The following is a 13,350-nucleotide window of genomic DNA, read 5'->3' on the forward strand; positions in this document are numbered from 1 at the left end:
AAAACCGTTCCTGATAGTATATGGATCGGTTTTATTGCTAAAAACCGATCCAGATGCTATTTTCTGATATATTTTAATTTGTTAGATGTATTTAAGTTATCTGGATCGGTTATTATATATAGACCCGATCCAGATGCTATTTTATGATATATTTCAATTAATAAGATTTATTTGAGATATTTTAATTATCAGGATCGGTTTTTGTTGGAAACGGATCCTGATACTATCAGGATCGGTTTTTACTAAAAACTGATCCAAATGATTGAACTATTAGGATCGGTTCTAAAATAAAACCGATCCTGATAGTATCAGGATCCGTTTCCACAAAAAACCGATCCTAATAGTAATAAACTAGGATCGGTTGTTACTAAAAACCGATCTGAATAGTTTTTAGGATCGGTTTTTTTAAATAAACCGATCCAGATACTTATTAGGATCGGGTGTCCATATAACCGATCCAGATAAGCCGATCCTGATTTCTGTTTTTCCACTAGTGTTACTTTCTATCTTTTCAACTCATTGTAGATAAGGAGCAACCCATACCGACTATGGACTCTAATTGGAATGCTGTGCAAAGCGGTGCTGCTACAGGCCCGAGTTTTGGTGTTGGACCCGATTCAAGCACTAACCATGATTGGCGATCGCATCTGCCACCGGACACTCGGCAAAAAATCTTGAACAAGATGTAAGCTGTTTTTCATTGATCCTTTCTAAGTTTCTATGGTCTGGAGTTCTATTTTAGGTGAATTTTGATCAGGAAGAAGTTTTTATTAAGAGCTGTAATTAATCAAGGAGTAAATCCCCCAAAACCGATATTCTTTACTTGTATCAAATCGTATCAATCATATTGTAGAAGATCAGGTTGGATTCTTTAGAGTAGTTTCCTCCATCCTTTATTGTAATTATTTTTGGGTATGTAAATTTTTTTTTTTACCATTTAATATTTGTAGTCATTTTTTTTTCGATTTCTTTCTTTTGTGTAAAAGGGATGATTTTCAAGTGTAATACTTCTAATACAATTATTGCATATATTTGCCAGCTTCTAATACAAGCATTTAATCTGGATATTGTCAATTTACCAATTGATAAAATTAGAAACATTGCTGGTAAAATGAAAATTGAGATAACTCTATCTGTGCATTTATAATTATAACATCAATTTGAGCCCGTTAATTAGTTGATTAATGGTTTTGTAATTTTAGAATGGACACAGTAAAGAAGCATCGTCCTGTAGCTCCAGAAAATATAAACATGCTTAAAAATATTGCGGCTCAGTTTGAGAAACAGATCTACAGTGCTGCTACTACTAAGGTGCCTTTACTTTTACTATTTTTTTTTAATTATTTTGATGTTAATCATTATATTATTCCTCTAAACATTTTATATGGTGGTGGCATGCCAGATTTTTTTTTTTTAATGAGAAAACAAATCGAATATCCGAATCCAACTCTGTTTGAATTCTCTTCTGCACTTTCCTCTCTTCTCTCAGCACCATTTGGCATTGCCAGATTGTTATTATATAAAAGTAGTCTCTTTTGATATTGTACTACTGTCGTTTGCTAATCTTGTGAATTTTTTACCCCAATTACAATTAAAGACCTTCATTAAGTTGCTATACCTAATATAAGTTGCATCTATTGGAGACTTTTAGCCTGCTTATAATTAGAAAGTGTCATCTAACTTTTAGCTCCTAACTCCAGGGAACTGAACACGAGGATCCTGTTTTTAACCAATTGAAATAATAAGACATTTTGATATTTCTTTAAAAGACCGAAGAAGACTGAAAAATAAGTGTAGAAAGTACTTTTAAAAGTTCAAAAATAACACATTTTTTTTTTTTTTAAATGAACTGATGTAGTAGTGTCCGATCATTAATTTTAATTGAAACTAATGTCTAGTATCTTTCTTTCTATTTTTTATGGTTTTCTCTCAGAGTGATTATCTTACAAAGATTTCTCAAAAAATGATGTCTTTAGAAAGGAAGACTCAGATCAACCCAGGTATTAACATAATCTCTTCATCAGAATACTGTACTTTCTATCTAGTTTTATGAGTAAATGTCCTTCCTATTAACTTTTATTGTTCTGTAGCATTTGAATAAGAAGATGGGTGATACAAAACATATTTCTTATATTACTCGCATGAGGCAAATTATTGCTAAAAATCAAGAATTGTGGTTCTGAATATCCTGATAATGAATTTTTTGGGCATACATTTGTTTGTGTATAATATAATATGTTGAGGAGTCCACATATAAAATATTTTATGACACTTCATGTCAAAAAATTTGGTTGCAATGACAATTTATTTAGGAGCAATATGTTGAGAAGTTCCAAATGATAAAAATCGACTGTTGATCTGGTTCATTGTCATGATCAATGCATACACATAACTAAATTCAGGAGATCATTTAAATACAAGATATAGGTGTACAGCTGGTCCTTAGAGAGTCTTGATTAAACTTTTATTGTGAAAATGCTGAAACTGTTTCTCTACTGACAAATGCGCTGTTAAGCCTGTATTATTATGGTGTTAATTATAATTGAGCTTCTTGCAATGTAAATAATGAAATAGGACAACAGCCGCAACAGCTCACGTCACAAAATCAAATGTTGCACCAGCAGCAGAAGCAGCAGATCCAGATGCAGATCTCTTCAGCACGTGCTGGAGGATCTGGGATGATGTCAGCAGCGCCAGCTGGTGGGATGCAACAGAGTCAGCTGAACTCAGTCCAGCAACAACCAGTGGGCAGGGGTGCTTCATTTCAACAGAAGCCACTCATGCGGCAACAACAGCAACAACCTCAACAGTCGCAACCCATGATGCAGAATCCCACCAGGCCTATGCAACAGACAAATAATGTGACTGACTTGCAGCAACAGAGGTTGCAAATGCAGAAAAACCAGATGCAACAGAGCCAGATGCAGCAGAACCAGTTGCAACCGAATCAGATGCTGAACCAGCAAATGATGCTTGGCCTAAAACAAAATCTATTGCTGGGAAGTGGGGGTGCAGGTAACATGAATAAAATGCAAAGAAATGCTGGATTGCAACAACAACATCTGCTGTCTCAATTCCAATCACAGAAGCAGCAGTTGCCACAACAGCAGCAGCAGCAGCAGAGGGAGATGCAGATGCCGCAGCGAAAAATGCAAGGATCCCCAGCCCGACTCCAAACGCAGGACAACAATGCAATTGATACCCAGAGGCAGCAGCAACAACTGAGTTTGATGCGGCAGAGGGAGATGCAGATGCCGCAGCAACAAATGCAAGGATCCCCTGCCCTACTCCAAACGCAGGACATGAATGCAATTTATCCCCAGAGGCAGCAGCAAAAACGGTTCGTCCCACAACAGCAACTACAGCAACAACAGAGGGTACCCCAGGATGTTGCTTTGAGCTGTAAGATTTACACCCCTTTATTATATATTTTTTTTTAGATGTGATCATGGTTAGTATTTGAATTTCCTAGTACATAAGGATATGACAAATTATGTAAAGCCTTTAAAACTTTTAATCATTCTTTTAATGATAATGATCTTTAGGTTTTAACAAAATAGGATTTTGGAGATGGTTTTCAATCTAGTCTTGTCTTCTAGAATTTCTGACAAATTGTGCTATCTTTTAATATTTAGCTGCACCAATGGATTCTGCATCTCAGACAGGGCATCAGGAAGATTGGCAGGACGAGATGTATCAAAGGGTGCTTCTTTTACTTCCATCTGTTTAGATTGAATTGGCTATAATCTTAAACTGTCACTTATGAGTAACTTTTCTTTATCAATTCTATTATGAAGAGATAAATTTATTGTTCAGAATAATTTAACTTGTGGGTTTGTATCTGTACTAGTGAATTATACTGGTATCAATCTGACCAGTAACATGATGTACTAAAATAACCTATGTCAATGCTAGACTTGTTTGGGTGCTTTGGTTCCTCATATGCTTTGTTTTGCATTTTGACCATTTGCTTTTGTGCACTGATTTGGTATTTTTTTTTTCTTCTGTTCCTTCTATGTAGATAAAATATTTGAAGGACACTTACTTTCCAGATCTTAGAGAGGTCCATCTGAAGCTTTCAATTAAGCTTAGGAAAGTACGCTTTTTCTCATTCTTTTTGTTTTGTGCACTAATTTTGTCTCTGGGCCTCTTATATACCCACTCATACTGGTAGTTAACCTGGCAATTTTGGCACTGAACTAGGAAGAACCTGTTTTGTACTTTTTTGGGTTTGTCAGAAGTCTTACTGACTGATATTGTTTGGTACCTCAACAAAGCTCAATGCATGACCGACAATTGATTTGTCCAATATTGGGGTGAAGAGTAATTGGTTAGGTATCAAGCTTTTACCTCTTGGACTGCAGAAAAATCTGACACAGCTAGTAACCAATCTCTCTCTCTCACTCTCTTTCTCTCCCCCCCTCTCTCTCTCTTTCTCTTTGTTGTACAGCTGGATAGTATTGTACCGGTGAATGCTAGAAGTCGGAAGAAGATTGAGAAAATGAAGCATTTTAAGATGGGTCTGGAGCGCCTCATGGCAGTGCTGCAGCTCGGCAAACACAACATGCAGATTGGCCTTAAAGACAAGTTATCTCTTTACGAGATGCAGATCCTTAGTATTCTCCAGAATCACAAGAAGGTATCTCAGCAACAATTCCAGGCTAGGGCCCGGATAACCAGAACCAGCCCCAGCATCAATTGAGCACCAGTGCCATGATCCAGTCAAATAACTTGCGCATGCCATATGCTACGCAGCAGGGCATGAAGAATAGATTACAGTCGGATCAGCTTCAGGCCAGTGGCACGGGATTAGGATCTTTACAGCAGAGTGCCATGGGCCCCACCATGCAGAAGACTATGAACGCTCCCCAGATGGTTGGTTCTGGTGCTGCTATAAGCTCAAGCATCGTGCCACACACTGTCACCATGGCTGGGATGCAAACAAACATGCGTTCTGCACAAGTTCTCAAGCCTCAACAAGAACACCAGGAGCAACAAATTCAGCCACAACAGTGTTTGATGCAGCAGAAGCAACAGAAGCAGCAGCTGGGTGCCGGATTGATGCATAACTCTGCTGCTGGCCAAGCAGGTCAACCACTACCTACAAATAGTGCACAAACTGGTCAAATGGGTCAGCCTCAGGCAAAACCTCTTGCTGTTGGTACACCAGGGATACCTGCTTCCCCATTGCCTGCTGAATTCACCAGCCCTGAAGCAGGCCAAGGAACTATCATATCAAATCAAGTTCCTGAGTCTGAGACGCCATTCCAGAAGCTCGCTCGACTGGTTACTTTTTCTTGCTTGCATTTAATTTTTTGCTGGTAACCGTAATGTTCAAGTTGCCCTAATCTAAAGTATTTTTCCTAGTCAATCTGATAAACTAATTTGTGCATGTAGTTGAGAACAATGCCGCGGAGTCAACTAAATGCTGCAGTAAAAGACATAGCATCTGTAGTGAGCATGGTAGATAGGATACCAGGGTCAGCACTAGGAAATGGATCACAGGCAGCATTAAATGATGACATGGTGGCTATGACCAAGTATCGGCTCCAGGCCAAGAACTTGGCACATCCTGAGGCTGAGGTTTCACCCCCAACCAAGAAGAGGAAGACTGATTCCACTGACCAGTTCGCGGGTGGGGGCTTCTTCTCAAAAATAATTAAATGGAAAACTGTTAACCCTGAAGACCCCTATGTTATTATATAAATGACATATGTTTTTGGGTCATAATATAATTAAACTTTTTATTTGTCTAGACAAGTACAAAAAACTCCTTCACCGACTGTTAAAATACCCCTACACCGACTGTTATAGCGACGTCAGTAAAGCCGGCGCCAGTGAAGGTTACCTTTTACCGACGCTTGAAAAAGAGTCAGTGTTGAGCACAACACTGACTCTTTTTAGAGCGTCATTGTTAGTGTTTAACACTGACGCTTTTTTAAGCGTCAGTGTTGATGTTCAACACTGACGCTTAAAAAAGCGTCGGTGTTGAACACCAACACTGACGTTTTTTTAAGCGTCAGTGTTGGTGTTCAACAGTGACGCTTAAAAAAGCGTCAGTGTAGGTCCTAAAAACAGTCAGTGTTGGGATAAAAATTTTGGTATGGTTCCGCTTGTATCGAGGCTAACCTCCATATTTTGTTAGCCATATAACTATTCCACATTCATTGACATTAAATAGAATATCATGCAAATAATGTAGACAACATAAATAAAAGGCAACACAATTTAACAACATAACATATTCATTCACAAAAAACCACACTATAGCAAAATTTACGTAACCCATAAAAACAAAATATGCAATTGAAATTAACAACATTGTATTTCTTGTAAATAGGTTAGAAGTTGTCCAAGAAAAATATACAATTCTTATAGTTGACTGGACTGAGCAAGGACACGAGAAGTCTAATTACCCAAAATTGCTCCAATTATTGCTTGACAAGAGTCGATCGGTATCAAAGCGGTGGTCGGACTTTGCTTGCCTCTATCTCCTCTAGTGATCAATTAAATTGTGTCCCTACAATTAGAGAAGGTATGAATAACAAACTTCATAATCTAAATTGACCAAAAGTCATTATAAGATCATATGAAACTATAAAATTAGTTGTAATAGAAAAGTAAAAAAGTTGGATACTTCTTAAAATTAGTTGTAATATAAAACTATAAGTCCCTACAATTAAATTGCCATGTGTTCGGATATTTTTTTACAATAAATTGGTTAAGTAATATGATGATAATCACCTGCTTAGTGTAAGAACCAGCAAGGAAGAAATTTTTGACAGGTGACTTTTGGTCAGGTCTAAATGGGTCAGTTCCAGGAGCCTCACGGTAAAGAGATTGGCCAATTTTTACCACTGATGACCAGATGAGCTCTAAGCCCCTAGATGAAGGGAACAGCTCAAGTACCTGCATAAGAATCATTCACTTCAGTACCACCTATATAATATTAACGAAAGTAAGCAAACCAAAAAAAAAATATCCAGGCATACCCCTAAAAAATCTACATATGCACCTCCAAGATTCATAACAACTTTGAAATTACGTATTTCCCCCTCTAAAATTCATAATATCATATTTACCCTTCTAAAGTTCAAAAACACACAAATTTACCCAATCTATTAACTTTTCTATTAAAACTAATTTTAAATTTACCTAATCTATTAAAACTAATTTTAAAGAACCAAATAGTACCTTCAATCGATGAAAGCCGAATGTGTTAAAACGGTAGAAACAACTAGCTAGTATGCCACACGATTCTGGTATGCTATCATAAATAAGTAAAATGTCAAATATATAAACACTGCAAAATGAAAAAAATTTAAAATTTATGTCTATTTTTTTTACCTGGAGTACTGTCAGGTATATAGATGCCTTGTTGCTCTGTTAATATGTGTAACCTTGCCATGACAGGAATATGAAATATGAGACTGTATGGACTGAGTTTATCCAGAAAATCTGAAAGACAAAAGGTGAAATTATGTTGAGGAAATAATTAATTAAAATTGTAATATGAACATAGTAAGTAAAAGCTTTGAAAAATATTATGTCCAGAGAGGAAACAGTATCCACTATATGAAAACAGAAACCAGTATTAATAAACCCTAAATATTTATTAACACTCCATATCCAGCTGTTTCATAAACTAATAGTGAATTAATGTGAAAAGTACCCAAATTGCCCCTCATACTACTTTCACATCCACATGTCAATGAGAATAAACAAAGAAACAAACAGCTTAAGTCAGAGCACATTAATACATTCTATGCAACACATTAACACTGTTTCACACAGGTCGAAGTGAGCAAATCGCAATATGATTATAAATATTGAACTGGCAAGCAAATTACTAATAAGTTTTATAGGCATGCTTGAAAACTTTTCATAGATTATATAATTCAACCGCAGCTATAATTTACAATGTAAAGAAACAAAAATAAAGGTAAAATGAAACAACAATACTCAAGCGACCAACAAAACAGAAAAAAAAAAAAAAAAAAAAAACATGCCACAAACTTGGCCTCATTTCTTCATATTAAAGAAAATGCAAACAAACTAAAATAATCCCAAAAATAAAACGGAAGGGACCAAAATGCCCAAACTGTCATTTAATTAGACAATAAACCACAGCATTGCTTCCACTCATTCTGCTCAAGGTCAACATACCATTTACATTCCTTATGTAGTTTCTTTCCTAGAGCTTTCAATCGAAGAAATATATATCTAGAGAGTTCAGTTTCTTACCCGAAATTGCTCCAATTAGGCATTGACGAGAGTCGATCGGAACCAAAACAGTGACGAGCACAGTGAGGAGGAGCTGCCAGAGAAAGAAGAGGAGTTAGCGGATTCGAGACTATCGATCCATGGTAGAAGGGAAAAAACCTGGAGTCAAGACAGGGAAGAGGCGAAACTGTACCAAATTCGAATTTATGGGACTGATTGGAGAGAGAAATGGAGTTGGCGTTGATTTGCCACGGGACCGACTTCGATTCCTCCGGCAGAAGAGGCCTCGTGCGCACAGCAACGTAAAATAAAAGGGGGGTTCGAACCTGGAAGGGGGTGAATGCTAGGTTTAGGTAGATCGGAGAAGAGAGGCGAAGAGAGGAAGAGAGGGGAGTGCTGTCTGGGGTGGCGCGCGGGAGGAGAGGGGTGGACGCTAGGGAGGAGAGGGGTGGCGCGCGGGGAGAGGGGGGAGTGTTGTCTGGGGTTGGGCACGTTTTGGCGGAGGGGGTTTTGATATTTAGGCGGAGAGGGGCATGGCGCGTTTTTTTCCAAAATTTCAGCGGCATTAAAAAAAATCACCGACGGTTTTTAACAAAAACAGTCAGTATCGATGAATCACCGACGCTTTTTAATAAAACAAAACAGTCAGTATTGATGAATAACCGACGGTTTGTAACAAAACAGTCACTGTTGGTGTTTAACACCGACTGTTTTTTAAAAACAGTCGGTGTTAAACACCAACACTGACGGTTTTTTAAAAAACAGTCAGTGTTGAACACCAACACTGACTGTTTTTTCAAAAACCGTCGGTGATTTCTTTTGACAGGTTTTTAAAAAATTTGCAAGGAAGAGAAATAAAAAAGTTTGCAAAATAATCTATATGTATAGAATTATATTATATAGATTGAATTTTATTTAAGAGATATATTTTTTGCAAAAGTTCATGGAATAAGGGAAAATTTTGACAAATTAGTTTGGACATTCAATATTAGCTTATTTATGTTGAATTTGACAAACGTGTGAGACATGACAAGTTACTATACTAACTTACAATAAAAACAGTCAGTGTTTGTAATCCTCCAGTAATTTATTATACTAACTTATAAATTTAGTAATGTAAAAATTAAATTATTACATGACAAGTAATAAGTTAAATTTAGTTAAAAATTAAGTTATAAAATTGAACCCTCCAATTTTTTATTAAAAAAGTATTTTGCAATTAGCTTTGAATTTTTTTTTCGGACAGTTAATATTATATTCATTTGATATATTGAAAATTATTTTTTGATTGAAAAAAAATTAATTTTTAAATATATACTATACATCATTTAGACAGGGCATATATTGAAAACTAATTGCTAGCTAGAGAATGGTTATATCTAATTGCAAGCTAGAATTTTTTTTTTTTTTTAGAAAAAAATAGAGTCTGGTCTTCAAAACTCCATTATTTATTAAGATTTCACATCCAATATTTAAATTGATGACCTTTCACACAAAAAGATACTGTATTTTACACTAAATTAAAATTTGATTCTTACAGTATTGCTATTTAGATAGATAAACTGAATTCTTACACTAAATTATCAACACTGACGGTTTTTCAAAAAACAGTCAGTGTTGAGTACCAACTTGAAATTATCTTGTAATTATTAAATTCGTATTTGTAAAAACTTGAAAGATTTTAAGTTTTAACTTGATTTTATTAAACAAATTAATGTATTACATGTGTTCAATGAAATGTTCAAACCAAAATAATATATTTTTAATTATGATATTTGAAAAAAAAAAAAAATTAAGAACCAACACTGACTGTTTCTTTAAAAACCGTCAGTGTTGGTTATCAACACTGACGGTTTTTCAAAAACAGTCAGTGTTGAACACCAACAGTGACGGTTTTTAAAGCGTCAGTGTTGGTACTCAACACTGACGCTTTAAAAACCGTCAGTGTTGGTGTTCAACACTGACTGTTTTTGAAAAACCGTCAGTGTTGATAACCAACACTGACGGTTTTTAAAGTGTCAGTGTTGACCACCAACACTGACGGTTTTTAAAGAAACCGTCAGTGTTGGTTATCAACACCGACTGTTTTTAAAGCGTCAGTGTTGAGTATCAACACTGACGCTTTAAAAATCGTCAGTGTTGGTGTTCAACACTGACGCTTTAAAAACCGTCATTGTTGATAACCAACACTGACTGTTTTTTTTAAAAACCGTCAATGTTTATAACAAACACTGACTGTTTTTCAAGCGTCAGTGTTGAATGACAATACTGACTGTTATTTAATAAAAGAGTCAGTGTAGGGATAGCAACACTGATGCTTCGGTTAAAACAGTCGGTGATTAAGAGTCGGTGAAGGGGTTTTTTGTACTAGTAGATCTGTATATAAATTCCGCGAAAAGATTTCAGGTTAGCCTGTAAAAATGGGTCACGTGCCTTATATATAAATGTTTGTCAAAGCATAATGTTTCGTATTAATTCTATATTTTATGTTTCTACTTTACATAAAGGTAAATAAAATAAATATGCTCCGATTTACTGTTTTGAAGTTTACTTCTCTATATTAACTGAATGTTGAAAATGATACTATTATCAATTGGTAAGTTTACATTAATTTGCACAATAATGTGTTTTTTTTTGCCAAATTAATTTCCAATAACTTCAAAATGTATGGAGTTGATATTCCCGAAACTTTTATTGACCGGAATTAAAACAAAAAAATAATAAAAATGGGAACGTTATTGGAGGAATTTAAAAAATGGACAGGCAACCATTCTCTATGGCGACCAGCCTAGACAGTAGACACCATACTACCATAGAGGTTGGAGTTCTCGGCCGAAAATAAAAAAAAAATAACCTGGACACTCCAAACTGCTTGTGTCATACGAACATTGCATAAAATTGTTGTATTTGAAAAGAGAAAAGGTTTTTGTCCACTGCATTCTGTCCACCATTTGTCCACAGCGCTATCCATCCCGTGTTTAACTAAATTTAACGGATACCGGTCCCCACTTCTAACCACTTACTCCGCCTATTTAACCTTCCTTCCGTGCTTCTATTCCCTTTTGTGAATCTCATTTTCAAAATATTTCTTCTCCGATCAACTTGTTTCCTTTCTGAGGCGATTTCTTTCCGATATTACTTTTTTGCTTTACGGATATAAAAATTTCTGAATCTAAAAATCGATCGATATCTGAAAAAGGATTTCTTCTCCGATATCTTAAATTTTTGAGGCGATTTCTTCTCCGTAAAGCGGCTAAAAATTTCTGAGGCGATTTCCTTGTTTTCGTTTTTTCTCCGATTTCCTTGTTTTCATTTGAAAATTTCTGAGGCGATTTCCTTGTTTGCGTTGAAAATTTCCGAGGCGATTTCATTTGAAAAGGATTTCTGAGGCGATTTCCTTGTTTTCGTTGTTTTCTGAGGAGATTTCTTCCGTGACTCTATTCACCACATCGGAAGTTGTTTCTGAAATCTCTTATTCTTATTCTTTCGATATCTTAAATCGATCGATATCTTAAATCTTTCTGAAAGTCAGTAAGATATCGGAAGTTGTTTCTCCGATCTCTTATTCTTATTCTTCCGATCTCTTAAATCGATCGATATCTTAAATCTTTCTGAAAGTCAGTAAGTTACATCTAAAAAAGGATTGGACCGATTGATCGTGGAGCGCGATCGAATAGAAGTTGTTTTTGTTGAAGAGCACGGCAAAATTCAAATCTAGTAAGTTATTTCTGTTGAATTTATTGTTTTCGTTGTATGCAGTAACAGATCTAGCATTTCAAATGAAATCTGGAGGAAAGAGATGATAGAGATGAGATATGGAGTATTGATCTGTTAATTTTACTATATTGCCCCGTTAATTTTACAGTATTCATCTGTCATTTTACAGTATTCATCTTGTGAAAATCTGGAGGAAATAGATGATAGAGAGGCGATATGGAGTATTAATCTGTTAATTTTACAGTATTTCCTTGTTAATTTTACAGTATTCATCTTGTCATTTTATAGTATTCATCTTGTGAAAATCTGGAAGAAAGAGATGATAGAGAGGCGATATGGAGTATTGATCTGTTAATTTTATAGTATTGCTCCGTTAATTTTACAGTATTCATCTTGTCATTTTATAGTATTCATCTTGTGAAAATCTGGAGGAAAGAGATGATAGAAAGGCGATATGGAGTATTGATTTGTTAATTTTACAGTATTTATCTTGTAATTTTACAGTATTCATCTTGTAATTTTACAGTATTCATCTTGTGAAAATCTGAAAGAAAAAGATGATAGAAAGGCTTCTTACTCATCCGAACAATATTCAATTGAAAATTCTACTGTATACAAGATTCAATTTTACAGTTCTGCTGATTCAATTTTACAGTATACAAGATTCAATTGTAAATTTTACTGTGTAGAAGATTCAATTTTACAGTATACAAGATTCAATTGAAAATTTTACAGTATACAAGATTCAATTTTACAGTATACAATATTCAATTTTACAGTATACAATATTCAATTTTACAGTATACAATATTCAATTTTACAGTATACAAGATTCAACTCAGTGTTAATAACTGCTAATAACTAACTCTAACTGCCAATAACTTCCTATAACTGTAATTTTCGAAAGTACAGTTTGAAAGTACATTTATTTTGTCATGTTGTGCAAGTTGCACTCTTTTTCTAACTATCATGGGACCACTTCAAATAGTTGCTAGATGTTTTGTGATTAAGTGATATATTTTATGTGATATATTGTATAATTATACAGCATGTAGAAGTAATTTTACAGTATTCGCGCAAGTCAAAGCTGTGGACAAATGGTGGACAAAAGGCTGTGGACAATTAGACGCCTCCTATGATCGTTCCATATTGTTAACATATAAAAAATTCAATGTGTATTAACTGTGACTTAAGCTGTTTAAATTTTGGAACTTTATCCAAGTTAATTAGTCCTGTCACTATTACCGGTAAGACAAGAATTAACAGTGCTATAAATATTATAATAAATTTTTTTGACGAGGAAAATGTATTATAATACTTTTAATTAAATAAAATAATTATTAGCTGAAAAATTCGGAAATGAGGAAGAGCGAATTTTTTTTGGTTGATATTAGATTTCTTAATTATATT

The 13,350-nt window shown here is 35.0% G+C and overlaps 1 protein-coding gene and 1 pseudogene across 4 annotated transcripts; one reads left to right on the forward strand and one right to left on the reverse strand.

The window, feature by feature from the left end:
* Window positions 1–504: 504 nt before the first annotated feature.
* Window positions 505–10,632, forward strand: LOC144574475 (mediator of RNA polymerase II transcription subunit 15a-like; annotated as a pseudogene). The gene is made up of 9 exons (XR_013518227.1): window positions 505–685; window positions 1,203–1,311; window positions 1,934–2,000; window positions 2,575–3,402; window positions 3,636–3,703; window positions 4,022–4,096; window positions 4,451–5,286; window positions 5,398–5,750; window positions 10,598–10,632. The product of XR_013518227.1 is annotated as a mediator of RNA polymerase II transcription subunit 15a-like (transcript).
* Window positions 6,211–8,748, reverse strand: LOC144574955 (zeta-carotene desaturase, chloroplastic/chromoplastic-like). 3 transcript variants are annotated; one of them, XM_078325060.1, is made up of 6 exons: window positions 8,417–8,748; window positions 8,245–8,317; window positions 7,348–7,458; window positions 7,195–7,259; window positions 6,745–6,909; window positions 6,211–6,520 (listed from the first exon to the last, which is right to left on the reverse strand). In XM_078325060.1, exons 3-6 carry the CDS (start codon window positions 7,406–7,408, stop codon window positions 6,497–6,499), a joined length of 315 nt encoding a protein of 104 aa, XP_078181186.1. In that variant the 5' UTR covers window positions 7,409–7,458; window positions 8,245–8,317; window positions 8,417–8,748; the 3' UTR covers window positions 6,211–6,496. The 3 variants fall into 3 exon arrangements, 2 of the variants coding, with proteins under 2 accessions (XP_078181186.1, XP_078181185.1); XR_013518321.1 differs by having other exon boundaries at window positions 7,195–7,267; window positions 8,245–8,748; XM_078325059.1 differs by having other exon boundaries at window positions 8,245–8,748.
* Window positions 10,633–13,350: the final 2,718 nt, after the last annotated feature.

Source organism: Carex rostrata, chromosome 23, assembly GCF_964058835.1.
Source record: "Carex rostrata chromosome 23, lpCarRost1.2, whole genome shotgun sequence".
Classification (NCBI taxonomy): Eukaryota; Viridiplantae; Streptophyta; class Magnoliopsida; order Poales; family Cyperaceae; genus Carex; species Carex rostrata.